The 15,268-nt window shown below is 53.3% G+C and overlaps 1 protein-coding gene across 14 annotated transcripts in view; it reads left to right on the forward strand.

Moving 5' to 3' along the window:
• Positions 1-15,268, forward strand: part of FGFR2 (fibroblast growth factor receptor 2) — a 105,022-nt gene that overhangs the window by 13,480 nt on the left and 76,274 nt on the right. For 9 of the 14 annotated variants that reach the window (XM_041743385.1, XM_041743386.1, XM_041743387.1 and 6 more), the window contains 2 exons: positions 13,795-14,061; positions 14,938-15,015. The exons of 3 other annotated variants lie outside the window; for them this stretch is intronic. In XM_041743385.1, coding sequence (XP_041599319.1) covers positions 13,795-14,061; positions 14,938-15,015 — 345 coding nt within the window. The remainder of the gene's footprint in view (positions 1-13,794; positions 14,062-14,937; positions 15,016-15,268) is intronic. 2 more of the 14 variants (XM_041743389.1, XM_041743390.1) reach the window with 1 other exon arrangement.

Consider the following 15,268-nt stretch of genomic DNA (forward strand, 5'->3'; position numbering starts at 1 on the left):
TCTCCAATAATTACCCCTTTGTCATTCTTCTAGAATGGCCTCCGGTGGTTATGTAGCTTATTAGTGAAAACTCAACCCTTCTCCTGCCCAGTAGACTGGAGGGAGATGCTGAGAGTCCTGGTTAGTGACCCAGGCTGAGTCACACGGCAGGAGTCTGGGCAGGTAGGTCTGGCCGCTCTGGTATTTGCCCATTTTCTGGCGGTTTGCCCTGGCACTGCTAACTGTTTGCCTTTTTGGTTGTCACTTTGATAGTATGTCAAGCTTTTCTTCAGCATGTCTGATTTTCGATTGGGTCAAGACCCACCTGCACAGACTGGTGTACCCGAGGCTCCTACCACCTGCAGTCAGGGAAATGCCAAATGCCAAGGCCTACCTACCTGGCAGATGTCAGAAACTAGGAAAAGAAAAAAAAAAGTGGGAAAGGGGGAAAAAAATCTAAGAATGAAAGGCCAGAAGAAATAATACCTAGATCTTTTCTGTTGGCTACGAGGGGCAGCCCAAAGGGAGGAAGAGGCTGAGGAGTAGAGGATCTTGAAAGCAAACAAAGTTCATTTTGGGTGGTTAAAAAAAGGTAATTTCTGAGACGCCTGGGTGGCTCAGTCGTTGAGCTTCTGCGTTGGCTCAGGGCATGATCCCAGGGTCCTGGGATGGAGTCCCACATCGGGCTCCCGGCAGGGAGCCTGCTTCTCCCTCTGCCTATGTCTCTGCCCCTCTTTCTGTGTCTCTCATGAATAAATAAATAATAAAAATATCTTAAAATATATTTAAAAAGAACTTCTGAGTGGAGCTTGCTGGACGTGGAGGTGAATTGGGGCTGGTTTTAGTCTGCTGGACTTTGCAGTGAACTTGTACAGTGACTGCAGAAGGCCCAGGGGTCGTGGCATTGAGAAGAGGGCCTCAGTGTACGACAGAAGGTTCTGAGAACTTGGCCGGAGGAGACCGTGCAGCTTTCCCTCTCAGCCTGCAGCCCTGGTGGGGTGACACCTCTCAGAGCCTGGCAGAGGCAACAGGAGCATAATTGCATGGCTTCTTTGTCCCCCCAGATATATTTTTTGAATCCCTACTGTGTGCTGGGTTCTGTGGGGAGAGCACGGCAAGCCAGAAGTAGTCTCAAGTGCCGTTGAGTGGGTGGACACAGACCTTTGTCACGTAACTACAAAAATGGGGCTCCAGTTCCAATCTGGGATGCAGGTGCCCTGAAGAGCAGCGTGGGGAGTCTCACAGGGAGGCAGGAACCCTAAGGAGGCCCGAGTGCTGCTGCGATGGGGGCCAGGGGCTTGTGTGAGGCTAGAGAAGGAGGCCGCGCTAGGCTGGGAGGCCTGTGGGCCATGTTGAGGATTTTTCTGGGTCCTCCGACTATGCAGCTTCCTGAGGCTACTCTTCCTGGGGAGGTGGGCACCACCTTGATTGATCAGCATCTCCCCGAACCCCACATCGGCCCTAGTCAGTATCAGCCAGATGATTCCTGCACAGCTTGAGAACTGTCCGGAGCTTGGCCCCTCTGCTGTCCGCTGAGGCTGTCCGCCAGCCTTCACGTGTTGCTGAGAGGTGCTCACCCTTAAAGGTAGGGCCTGTGAACAGGTGGTCAGGGCTAGCTCCCAGCCTCTTCCTCGTGTGTCTGGAGCTGTGGTTTCTTACCAGGCTAACGTGGAAGCAGGGAGATGGTGGAGGGTAGGGGAGCCCAGTGGACCTGGCCTGGGTAGTGAACACTGATTGTGGGGCCTCCCCTGATGACCCCCGGGTGTGTTCTCCACAGCAAGCCAAGATGCTTGGGGTCCCAGCACAGATGAGATGCTCTGGTGGGTTTTGCCAGGGGCTCTGCCTGGAGAAGCGTGATCTCTTCCAGGTTTGTTTTGGAGAAGGCTTTATTTCTATGCAAATACACAGCTTAGGGCCTAGGAGTAAGGTTAATAACCCTGGTGACACCTGTCTTAATTTGGAATTTCCTGAATGAATGTGGTTTCAGTCCTGGGGCACAGGGCACAGGATCGCCCTAGGGGAACATTTCCTTTTCTCTGTCAATCACTGGAGGAAAGTATCCTAGGGGCGTGGACCTGTAGTTCTTGGTCCTGTGGGGCGAAGCCCCCTGGGGATGGGCCCCGCCCACCGCAGAGGCTCCCTGCCCCCTTTGACTTCAGCAAACCTCCAAGAGGTCATTCCGACCCAGCTGCCTGCTAAAGAGCCCTCGGGCTATGAATCTGTGCCTTCAGCCAGAGCAGGATTTCTGCCCCGGCTGGGCCCGAACTTGCTGAGGCCTGCGTTGCCAGATCAAACCCATTCAAATGAGGAGGGCCATCTGTTTCCCCGTATGCAGCTGCTGTCTCTTCATTTGTAAATGGCCGGGATGCTGCTGGTTGGGGGGGACCGACCAGTCCTGGGACACAGCTGCAGACTCTGAACAAGTGTTGGAGCTGGGGTCCTGCTGAGAGGGAATGGTCCAGCCCTTTAAGTAAACTTGCTGACCGGTACCAGCAAAGGCAAAGGCTCCCCCACCCCGCCCCCCCCCCAGCTGAGCAGGAGGCCGCCAGGCCCTCATGGAGTAACTCTTATTCCACCCTCTTTGCCTTTTCTTTTGTCCCTGGGGAACTGTACTCCCGTATCCCAGAGTACTCCCGGGAGAGAAGGCCTGGGCGAAAATGTCACATAGGCTTTGGCCTCTATCTGACTTTCCAGGGACTCGCAGGGCAAATGTACCCATTTTAATGTGTACCGTGGGCTATTGATGCTCATGTCCGCATGTGACCTGGTCCCAGAGAAGCTTCTAGGAGCCAGGGGTAACTCACGGGAGTGTGGAAAGGTGACTTGCCACCCCTGAACTCTTGCTTCTGGAATGTGATCAGCATGCTGGCTTTGGGGCATGCTCTCTGGAAAGCCGGCCAGTTACCCCACTTGCTGTAACCTGGCTCCTCAGGCTTGGGAGCTGTGCAGGGCTCGGCTTGGGCCCCTTGCCCGAGGGGTTTGCTGTTCAGGGTGACTCCTGGCATGCTGTGGGCTTGTGATGAGGCATCTTGGGAAGGGAGCCCTGCTGGGGCTTCTGTGCCCTGCATGTAAATATCAAGTATCCCCGATTTGTTGGATGGATGAACAGTAGATGCTATTTTAATAAGCAGCGGGCCTCTTCCCTCAGTAAAGCCATCAAACAGGTGTCATTGGTGTTGCTCTTTTGCAAGGTGCTTCGGGGTTTAGTTCCATTAGAGAACATTCTAGAAATCCCCACTTAGGTAACCTATATAGATACGAGGTGACAGATTTGCGCGTTTGAAAGAAAACCTGTCTTTAGGTCTGAGGACTGCAAATCAGGGTTCCCATGTGGCTGGGGAGAAAACAAGATCTGCTGCTCAGTTAGGATCAAGCTGCAACCCACCTGGAGGCACCCAGGCTGGCCCTGGCCAGAGCCCGGGGGAGAGGTGCTTTTGCTCACATGTCCCATGTCCCCCAAGCCCCAACCCGGCTTTAGGATTTACAAAGGCCTTCCCTAAGTGGCCTCTTGGTTCGTCCTCCATGATGACCTTGACCAGCAGCAGGCTAGCCCGGAGGTGTTTTCCTGTAAACTAGGACTCAGGCTCCGCAATGGGAAGGAGCTGCCCAAGTCCATGTCACTGCAAAACTGGAGTTCAGACTTGTCCTTGGACGCTGGCACTGAACTTCTCCCAGAGTGGGCTTTGGATCAGCCGCATGCATGACCACTATCTGGGAGCTTGTGGGAAATTCAGACCCTCAGACCCCACTCCACGTCTACTGATGCAGAAACTGTGGAAATGGGGGCCAAGGAACTGTGTTTTAATATTCCATCCAAGTGGTCTTTATGCAAAATGAAGTCTGAGAAGCACAGCGCTGATCCCCTCCCGCAAGAAGCTCAGTTGGAGAGGGTGGGTGGGGAGGCAGGCTGTATTTGGCTGGGTATGTACTAGATGTATAAACAAAGGCTGTAGTGTCTTGGAGATGAGAGCGGTGTTAGTGGGGATCAGGAATTTTCACAGAGGAGATGATGTTCGAGCTGGGCTTTGAAGGCTAAATAGGAGCTTGCTAGGCAGAGTAGTGGAGGTAGGGTGTACAGGTCGAGGAAAGAGTGCCCATTAGAACAGACAAGTCTAGGATGTGAGGGAGAAGGTGGAGAAGGATCTGGGGCCTGGGCCAAGGCCTTATTGTGGATGATGTTCTTTGGGTTTCACTCTGTCAGAGTGGAGAGTGGTCTCTGCCTCCCCCCCCCCCCCCCCCCCCCCCCCCCCCGTCAGATTTGCTTTCAGAAGCTTACTCTGGACCATGGCAGGGAGTTGTAGAGGTCTTGGCCTTGCTCTCTTTTCAGAGCTGTTTCAATTTTTTTTTTTTTTAAGATTTTATTTATCCATGAGAGACAGAGACACAGGCAGAGGGAGAATCAGGCTCCCTGCAGGGAGCCTGATGTGGGACTCAATCCCAGGACCCCAGGATCATGCCCTGAGCCGAAGGCAGACCCTCAACCCTTGAGGCACCCAGGCGTCCCAGAGTTGTTTCAGAATTAACAGGAGAGCAGATGTGGGGCCTAATAGATGGAAGGCAGGACGGAGAAGTAGGGCTTGAGGGCCTACTTGGAGCTTGAGTCCACATTATGTGGTGATTCTATTCAGCAAGAGGCTGCAGGAGGGGAGGAAGTGGCAGGGCCTTTGCTTGATTTGGGTAGCACCTCTGTAGACATGCAGGTGATGTGCTCCCTCAGGCAGGTGGGAGTGGGAACCTGTGAGCAGGGTCTTGAGTGTCATTGACCTGGAGTAGTGGGTAGGAAAAGCCGCAGAGATGGAGGGGAATGGAGTGTAGGGAAGGGACCACAGGAGCCAGGAGTGGGATTGTGCACATATTCGTAGATATAAGGGGTGTGGAAGGAGGAGGTCCCAGGAAGGCAAGAACTCCACCCCAGGGCTCTGTTCTTAGGAGCACTGACACATGCGCATAAGCAGAAAACAGAAGGACACTATAGATGCTTAACACTAAACTAGGGTGTCAAGGGCACTAGAAATATAATAGAAGGTTCCCCTCTGTTTTCTTCCATCCCCATCCTTGCATGTTGAGAGCACCTGGTTAGGTGGCTTTTCTGTCTTTCATGCTGCCTCAGGAGCGGTGATTTCAGCTGGGAGGTCTCCCTGCTGGGGGATACACTCATGTTCTTGCTGAGTGCCTGTGCCGAGCTGGATGCTTTTTGCCTGCTCTCTCTTTTATTATGTTCTTGGTTTGCAGGTGAAGAAACAGGAAGTGATGACAAAAGCAGAGAGGCTCCTCTCAGGTCACACAGTTTGTAAGTGGCAAATGGGGACTTAGGTCTGTGCTCACTGTGTCCTTTTAACATCTCCAGTGTGTCCTTGTGTGAAGAGTCATCAGGGAGGGGACAGAGATGGTCCCGGAGCCTAAATGCCAGGGCTCCAGGAAGCGCTCAGGGACCAGCTATGGGAATCGAAGGAGTATCCAGTTAGGAAGGTGGCTTAACCCCTTTATATGAGGAAGAGGGCTGTGCTGTTGTCAGGGCTCGGGGGTGCTGAAAACACTGTGGAGGCAGAGAGGTTTTCAGAGCCGGAGATGTGCTCATTTTAGAGGCGATACCTCTGCAAGGCCACTCCTGATTTTTTTTTTTTTTAAGATTTCCTTTATTTATTCATGAGAGATAGAGAGGCAGAGGGAGAAACAGGATCCCTGTGGGGAGCCCGATGAGGGACTCTATCCCAGGACCCTGGGATCACACCCTGAGCCAAAGGCAGACACTCAATCACTGAGCCACCCGTGAGGTGCCCAAGGCCACTTGTAATCTTAAAGATTGTGTTGATAAATGATAAAGGTCAGGCAAATCCCATTCATTCCTTTACTCTGTACCTTCTCCTGAAGCCCCTTTCCCCCCATTGCCCCCTGGTTCCCTTCCTGATCCAGGGAGTACAAACCGCCCCCCCCCCCCCCAAGAAATGTTAGGATTATGGGTCAGTTGGTAGGGCCACCAGCATCATCATGCCCAAGGAAGCCCTGAAGATCTTGAGAAACGCCTGGCAAGTGTGCTTCCGGAAGGCAGGAGGCTCGGGCCCGCTGACCAGGCGGTCGAGCATGTAGACTCCTCGTTGTACATCCGACTGGGGGGTGCGGGCTCCTGTGACATAACTTGTAGTGCCAGTTTCTGCTTCAGATAATCTAATGGCATGTTTGGGAAGTGCTTTTTGACCAGAGGGCTCAGTTTTGAGGCTCTTGCTCAAGCAGAGCTGCTGGGACCTTGATGGAGATGACCTCGATCGTACCTGCATCCCGGTGGTCTGGTGGAAACTGCTCTCCTGAACAGAAGACTTTGCTGTATGTGTTGTGACCGGGGAGAAAACCTTCCTTTGGGTGTCCCCCAAATATGAAGGAAGGTGGCTTCCTCTCTCTCCTCTTTGGAAAACGTGACAATTAGCAGCCTAAAACGTCGGGATCAAAAGGAGAGGAGCTGCAGACAACAAAACGGGGAGTGACCATTTCCACTTTGGGTCCAAATCTTGGGTGATGGTGATGACTCCGGAGATGAGTGCATTCCTAGGCACTTCGCTGTTTCTACATTTTGATTTTTCTCATGGGCACCAAACAGCATTTCTTTCCAAGCTTGGAAAGCTGTTCGCCGTGTATCTCCAAGATACAGCTAAATTATATGAGGGGTGTGCCTAAATATATAATTTTTAATGGTTACCATATTGGAACCATATGCCATTATCCCTTCTGATCATGAGGAATGTGAGCCAGTCCAGAATTTCTGGAACAGGCAAGCTACTGTGGCAGAGGTAGCTATTAGTGGTTGTTACGGCCCCCGTGGAACCGACAAGGAGAGTTTTAAGTGCTGACGTGTGTCTCTGAGACACCCTGACAATTGGTCCGAGAGAGGAATCTGCAGCCTTCCAGACTGTTTACGTATCTGCGTTCCGTTGCTGTGACTTCCTTGTACCCCCGTTTTATGTTGGCAGTATTTCCCGAGGTAGGGAACTTTCATCTTTATATTGTGCAGCCTCCTCGGCTCTCCCTCCTGCCTCTTAAAGCACAAGTAGCGCCCATGCCTTATAAGGCCTCCGCTGGATGTCCCGGGTTTTGTCTTCTGCTGTTCTTGCGGACGGGGAGCTCTGAGGACGTCCGCGCCTTGGCTGTGTGTGCAGGGGTCTGCACAGCCCCCGGGCTGGGGCCCGCAGGGGCGGCCGTTCCCGACGTCACTGGGGGGGGGGGATCCCGGTACCTTTATGTCGTCCCGTGGGTGCGTCTCGGCGCCAGGCAGACTGGTCTGTGCCATCGCCCTCCGGGGCTCGCGGAAAAGCTGTGCCGTGATGCCCAGCGTCCTGACTGCCCAGACTCCCCCGATTCCAGCTTGTAAAAATGCTTCAGGAGCCCTGTCTCGCACGAGGGGGTTTGTGTTCCATTCCCGTGGACAGAAAGTTGGGGTCGGGCCAGTTACAGCTCCTTCCCCGGACCACAGCGTGGCCGCTCCAGGCCATCCGAGACCCCGAGGGCGAGCCCGGGCGAACCGGACCGGACGGGCTCAGCCGCCACTTAACTTCCACGTGTCTCGTGCCCTGTGACGTTGCCGTGACATTTGCAGCTTCGGTCTGTGTGCAGTGTCCTGTCGGTGATACTCCCTCCTGCGCGGGCGGAGGGCTGAGGGCTGCCTGGGAGAGGGCACCAGGAAGCCCGGGCTCTTTTACTGCTCTTGCCCCCAGGGCTGCTGTGACCTTGGTGGGGGGGAGCCTGGAGCTGAGCCCAGCAGGGTGGGTTTGTCCCTGCACCCCAGGCCTCTGCTCAGGCCACACCCCCGGGGGTGGGGTGGGATCTGATTCTGCAGTTCTCTCTCTCTCTCTGTCCCTTTTTAACCCTTTCTGGGGGATGTGTTTGGAGCTCAGCCACCCGGGACTATCGGAAATGCGGGGGGCTGCGATCCAGGGGTTGCCCCTGCGCATCCTCAGAGCCGGGTTCCTGTCTCTTAGCCACGATGATCCTTTTTTTTTTTTTTTTTAAGATTTTATTTATTCATAAGAGACACACAGAGAGAGAGGCAGAGACACAGGCAGAGGGAGAAGCAGGCTCCATGCAGGGAGCCCGATGCGGGACTCGACCCCGGGACCCTGGGACCACCGACGCAGGCGCTCCACCGCTGAGCCCCCCGGGACCCCCATTTGACTGCAGCCGCGATGATCTTGACATCGGGGAAGCCACCGCCCCGCGGAAACCCCACGAAAGGCTTAATTGGCGCGGTGTGACGTCGTGGTCGTCCCGCTGGCAGAAGCCGCCTTGTTGGCCCGTCGGAGCTGACGTCCGCGTCCACCGTGCGCGCCCCGGGCGGCCGAGCGGCTCCCATCTGTTCCCTGTTTGCCTTCGGGCGCCATTTCAAAAACCACACGGGCAAGTTTATAGGCAAACGTTATAAAAAGTGACAGTCTGAAGTGCTGCTCCGGCTGGCTTGGCAACGGAGAGCGTTACCTGAAATAGCTTCCTGTTCCAGACCCCCTCCCCGTCAGCGGTCCCCAGGCGGGCCTGCTGGTGACACTGCGAGGGGTCCAGGGACGGGCCCCGGGGAGTCGTGACAGTCCCGGCCTGACTTTCACGGGATGTGTCCCCCCCCGCCCCCCCCAGCCGGGATTTGCTTCCCTGGGCTTACTTACCCAGGGGTTGACACCTGTGGCGTGTGGCTAGTGACGTCAGCTGATGCTGCTGCCGAAGCTCACGGCCCCTGCCCTGACCTGCTGAGCGCTGGCCCCTGCCTCAGTTTCCTTCTCTGCCCAGAGGAGGCCCCTCAGCTCCCCAGGAGTGAGGGCACGAGGCCTTCCTGAGGGTGGGGACGGCACAGACAGCACGCGGGGGACGCCGCTCGTTTGGTGGCAAGCTGCAGGAGCGTCCCCCCGCTCATTTCTTACCATCCCAGCGGTCACTTTATGGAGAAGAAGCCTTGTGACCACCTGCTGCTGACACTTCTCAGGGTTTGAAACTTGAGGGGAGCACGTTGACATCGGTGCACCCACAGTGTGCATGGGGTGCGTAGAAACCAGCACGGTGGTGAGCCATCCCAGGGCCTCATCTCATCCTCTTGCCCTTTCAGGTGACAGTGACAAACAGTGTGCGGCGCTATAGTGTGGGTCTGTGCTCACTTTCTCACGTCCTCGTAAACTTGAACTTCTATCCTGAAATATAGGTGGGAACGTTCCCTGACTGTGAAAGAGTATTCGGTGTGTGTGGAGCAGAATGGCTTCTGGAACCTTCCCCCTGTTGTGTTTTGGCAAGATCAGATGAGGGACAGCATTGGGCTATGCGCTCCAGGTGGCTTCCCCCCCTCCCCCCCCACCGTAAGAAAGGTTAAAAGTAAGCTGTAGCACCAGAAAAAAAAAATTGAGGAAATGTTAATATGACTATAAAAGGTATTGTTTAAGTCTCCGGGGAATACTTTGCCCTATGTCAACTGTCGTGTTTTACAGACCAGGCCAAGCAGCTTGTTGGGAGTCAAGGGGAGGCACCGGATCGTGTCCGTGGAAGCTGATCGACCTCAGTGGGAGGCTACCAGGGCATCACAGATGCATCATCGAGGGTGTCAGAGGACTTGGCTCCCCACAGAGCCGTGTCAGAGAGATGCCCTGTGCAGGTGTGGGCAGAGCAGGCAGGGAGCATGTGTGCAGGGTGCGGGCAAGAAGGTCACCTGTAGGATTCAGGCACAGAAGAGAAGCCCAAGCCCCCAGTGGCCTCTTGGGGATGGGCGGGGACAGAGTGGCCTCCACAGTGCCAGCTGTTGGGGTTCCAGGCAAGGCACCCATGACCTTGGCACCTTGTCCCAAGGTGCGTTTGATGCAGGAGCCCACAAGCCGGGCGGGGGTGCTCCTGGGTGGTGTGGCAGTGGACCTGTGTGGCACCCCTTCCCTCCCCGTGCTCACCTCCTCCTCCCTCTGCTTCCCAAACTTCCTTCACCCTCCCCTTCTTTTTATTCACCTGTTCTTTCTCCCTGAGCCTTGCCTGAACTTTCTGTGACCTGATCCTCAGGTGAGGGAGGAGCCTGTGCTTTCTGAATTTCCTGTGTGGTAGTTAGGGGTTCAGCATTGAAGTCAGGTGGCTTAATCTTACCGGTGAACATTGTTCTTGACGTATGGGGTGGGGGGGTTATTTTACTATCCTTGAAGCTTTTCGCCCACCTGGAAAACTGGGTGATGGTTTTGACCTGGTTTTACTAGAAATAAAAACCACTTTTAGGAGAAGTCCTCTTCCATTGAGATGGGAGCCCGTCAGTAAAACTGTCCTGCGTTCTGTGGAGATCCACTCATCTAGATGGTCTCTGCGTAGCCTCTGGGAACAGTGGTGCTCGAGTCACTGCGAGAGCCTTCAGCCTTGAAGGGTGACAGCAGTTGTGCCTGTCATGTGCCCCACCAGTTAGAGTTTGGACAGTGAGGTTCCTGTTGGTTGTCTCGTTGGGTCCTCGCAGGTGACACTGTGTTCTGTGGGCCTTCCTGCTTTTCAGTGGCTGAGGGACCCGGGGTGGGGAGAGGAAGCAGGAACAGAGTGGAATGGGGCCTCAGGGCTCCATCCCCTTCGATGCAGGACGGCACCTGTGTGCCCAACAGCTCCTGTGGCCCTTGCGGCCTCACTGTGTCCTGTTCCTCCTACAACTGGCACCTCTGGTTTCAACGACACTTAAGTGATTTACCTATTTCCGATGACGCAAAGGATTCTCAGTGAAGATGCATTCCTTTAGAGACGGAGAAATCATAACTCTACCTTTGCCAGGGGAGAGATTTTTCTGCATCATACGTGCAGGTATCTTGCTTATTATTATTATTTTTTAAGCTGTGTCAGCACATTCCACTGCCTGCATGAGATGAGGGCCAGGGCAGAGGCAGGCTGGCCGCATGGGTCCCAGTCTTTCCTGAAGAGGGGTGGGGGAGCACTGAGGTTTGGGTCCAGCTTCTCCTGCTCAGTCATCTCCTGATGACCAGTTTTGGCTCACAGGAAAGCAGATTTTGTAATATTCTCAGTGACTTGCTGATGATAAATATTGGTCATAATCATAAACATTGATTATTTTATGACCCAGGCTAATCCGCTGTCAGTTTGTTCTAACGCTGTGGGTGCTGCTTGAGTTAAGTATTTTTTGGTTATAGGGGACCCAGATGACACCCGATCCTTGCTCTGACCAGCTCCGAAGGGGTGTCGGGCCAGATGGCCTTTGGGACACCATCAGTTCTGTGACTCCAGGGGCCAAGCTGAATTGCTTTTTCTTCCTCTTCTTCCTTCCCCCGCTTTCCCACGTTTTTCCTCCTTTTCCTTTCCTGCTCAGGCCTCAGAGCTCAAGAACTTTCTATTAGTCCCCCCATTTAGCTGCAAGAGGCCTTCTGCTGCCTCAGGAAGAGTGGCCCAAGGACCGTCCAGCAGAGTTCCCAGCAACATCACTTTGCCCGTCACTCCCCAGAGCATCCTCCTCTGATCATCCCCTTAAGCAGGGGTTGGCCAACTTTCTGTAAAGGGCAAGGCTTTGCAGGACATAGGGTATCTGTCACCATAACGCATCAGCTGCCCAGGAGATGCTTGAGGAATGAACGTGGCTGAGCGCCAGCGAAACGGTTCACGAAGTCGGGCGATGGCTGGGTTTGGCCTGGGGGCCGTAGGCAGCTCCTGCTTTAGAACGAGCGCTCCCCGACCGAGTGTGCTTGTGCCGCTGTCTTGCTGTGTTTGGCTTCCTGACACTTAAGACCACCTCCTGTACTTCAGATTTTTTTTGGTGATTTTTAAAAAAATTTATTGTCTGTCGCCCCTGCTGTAAGTAAAGTTCCGCCAGCGTTGCCAGGATTTCATCGTCCCTGTTGCATCCTGAGCCTCCAGAGTGAAGCGTGGCCCATAGTCGGGGTTCAGTAGGTGTTGAACGAGAAAAACAAACGTACTTGGGAAATGTAACCTGCCTGTGAGCTGGGGTTTTCTGCCTTTGTTTCCAGGTGTGTTGATTGTTGTTAAATTTGACTTCCATTTTCTTTCTTTCTTTTTTATTTTTTAAAGATTTTTATTTTTTCATGAGAGACACACAGATTAAGGCAGAGACACAGGCAGAGGGAAGAGCAGGCACCCTTTGGTCCTGGGTCTCGATCCCAGGACTTCAGGATCATGCCCTGAGCTGAAGGCAGACGCTCAACCACTGAGCCACCCAGTGCCCCTGACTTCTGTTTTCTTATTTTTTGCTGGGATTATCTTTTTATGTCTCTGTCCTATTCAGTTTCTGGGCCCATCTTGGCGTGTATGTGTTTTTGGAGACACCCCTTTGGGGGTCCCTCGCCCTCCCATGTTGGCTAGTGATGGTGGTGTGGAGGAGGAATTTCTAGAACCAGATGCACACGGTCCTCACTGTTCCTTCAACAGTGGGCCTAAGGCACAAAGGGACTTTATTCCATTGTTACATGGGAGATGTGTCCAGACGACGCACGAAAGGACAAAACAGTTGCCTTGTGAGATTTGGAGGCAGCAAATGGAAGAGCTTCCCAGAGCGGGGAAGCTTGATGTTTCCTGGGCCTGGGACTCTGGGTACCATTCATAGTTCCCATTGTGAAGGATGAAAACCCATTCATGGGTCCTCATGGGTCCCAGCCAGTGCCTCCAGCAACTCTCCATACAGTAGGCCTGTGGCTTCCTCTCACCTCTGCTTGCACACACTGCCTGAGTGCCCTCTTGTCCTGGGGATGCAGTCATGTTCAGCACGGACCCCTTCCATGTGTATGCCTTGGGGTGGGGAGGGACGCTCAAGGACACCTGAACTCTCCATCTAGATCTTGCCATCTCCCTGGGAGTCAGAACATGGCTGTGTGATATGTGGTGCTTCCCCAGAAGCGGGCGAAGCTGGCAGGTGAATGAAGAGGGGAGATCCACTTCACCCCAGGCCGCGGGATGGTTGGCAAACTCCCATCCAGCAGGATGATACGAGCCTGGAAGGATGAGTTGGGTAAATGGGGAGATGAGGGAGGAAGGAGTACCACTAAAAGGACAAGAGAGGCAGAGGCCTGAGGAGGCTGGAACCGAGGATGTGTGGTGGGGGCCTGGTGGGCAGGAAGGGACCCGGCTATGACTGTGTTGGAGGGTCAGGTGTGCCGGGCTCAGCGGCTTCATTTCCAGATCCATTTCTGTGCAATATGGAAGCTACCTCTTGGCTGTCTGGTGGGCGTTTTGTTCTTTTTGGTCTTAAAAAAAAAAAAAAAAATGAGCGATCCAACTTACCTAGCATAGAATTAAGTCTCCAGACCAGCAAAATACTCTGAGTTTGAGAGTTTTGTAGAAGGAGCCATTAGTTTCCCTTGAGTTTGAGGCATTTCATGTTAAGAAGCTCAGTTTTGAGATGACAAAGTCTAGCAAAAAATAAACAGGTGTGTGTGTGTGTGTGTGCGTGTGTGCACGTAGATGTAGACACACAGCCATGCAATCGCATCGAGTGAAAAAAATGGTAAAACACACGTCCTTACGAATTAAAAAAAAAAAAAAAAAAAGCCAGCCACACAAATAGAACTTCCCGGGTGTGACAGTTGCGAGCACGCTTTGGATGAGCAGTCAACTGCAAAGTTTCCTTGTACGCTCTCATTCCATGCTGGGTGTCGGGTCCCGTGCAGACTCGGTGGGGCAGCTTCTGCTGGGGCCTCCTCTGGTCACGTCTCAGACACAGCCCGCTCTGTGCACGAGGCTGCTTCCTGGCTTCCCGGGTACCATTTGCAAACCAAGAACTGCCTCTCGGAGGAATAAACTGGGCCGCCACTGACCTTTGTTGGACGTTCTCTCCTTTTCCTCCTTCCCATCTGTCTCCATCTTCTCTCTCCTGCCTTTCTGCAGAGCCGCCAACCAAATACCAAATCTCCCAACCTGAAGTTTACGTGGCCGCGCCTGGGGAATCGCTAGAGTTGCGCTGTCTGTTGAGAGATGCCGCCACGATCATTTGGACTAAGGATGGGGTACACTTGGGGCCCAACAATAGGACAGTGCTTATTGGGGAATACTTGCAGATAAAAGGTGCCACACCTAGAGACTCCGGCCTCTATGCTTGCACGGCGGCTAGGCCGGTAGACAGCGAGGCTGTCTACTTCATGGTGAATGTCACAGGTGAGTTGGCCTGCGCGCCCTCTGCTCTCTCTCCTCTGTAGCCAGTTTTCTGGGTCAAATTGTATCGGACAAGCAAAATCATAGCAGGAGCTGCTAATCGGATGCCACGCACAGAGCTTCATAGTTGAAGTTCTTTCCCCGGACCAGCTCAACCAGAGGGGCTGGTCGTTAAAAATGACACGATTCTCCTGTGCAAAGTAACATTCTACATTTAAGACAGTACGCTTTTCTAGAAGTAAAAACCCAGCTTTCTGCCCCCATGCCCCCCGCCCATACTGCCTGGCATCCTTGGCATTTAGAATACAGGATTAAAATTCAATGTGGAAGATTTCCGATTCCGTTTGTTAAAATTTGAGTTTCTCTCCTTGATTTTTAATTTTTTTCTGCCGTGCAGTTGGGGGGAACTGCACCGGGCCCCCTTTGTGGCCGGGGTTCAAGGTTTGCTTTCAGAAGTTAGTAAACGGATGGAAGGCCACACAGGGGCTGAGTTTGGCTAGGGACTAATCCCCTTCTCGAAGGGGGATCCTGAGCACCGAAGGGTGGTGTTGGAAAGAATCTTTGGATAATAGCACAATCAGTGAGTCTGCTGGGGACTTGAATGTTGTTTGAAGCTGAAAACCCAGTTTCAATATATCCAACTTGACAGTATGTTTAAAGAACGTGAAAGCAGAAAGCCTGGCGAATCGTAATACAGACCAACTGTCACCACGGAGAGAAAATTTAAGCCATTAAAACCATCTTCACTAAACACGGTCTCAGACTTTTTGCGTGGGCTCCTGGGTTGCGGAATGCCCTATCCAGAAGAACTAAGTTGTACGTGATTGCAGCCTTTTGCTTTGCAAAAACACAACCATGGATATATTCTTTTGAATACAGATGCCATCTCATCCGGAGATGATGAGGACGACACAGATGGCTCCGAGGATTTTGTCAGTGAGAACAGTAACAACAAGAGTAAGTAGTGGCCGTCTCGGAAGGTCCCCGAGAGAGCAGAGCCTGGTGGGAAGTCCAGACTCTAACCTGTCGTCTTGCCCACTCTTCGGGATGCTGTGTCCTGCGGCCCTCGCCTTTCTCCGCTGTGTCTACTCTCCTGACTTTCTAATCTGAGAATAAACCAGTGTTACTGTACACCCTTTTCTACTGTTTGTCCTTTCTTATTGTGTCAGAAGCCCCTCTCTTCGGAAAGCAGTCACGATTTCTCTTTCCT

Source organism: Vulpes lagopus, chromosome 2, assembly GCF_018345385.1.
Source record: "Vulpes lagopus strain Blue_001 chromosome 2, ASM1834538v1, whole genome shotgun sequence".
In the NCBI taxonomy this organism is placed as follows: Eukaryota; Metazoa; Chordata; class Mammalia; order Carnivora; family Canidae; genus Vulpes; species Vulpes lagopus.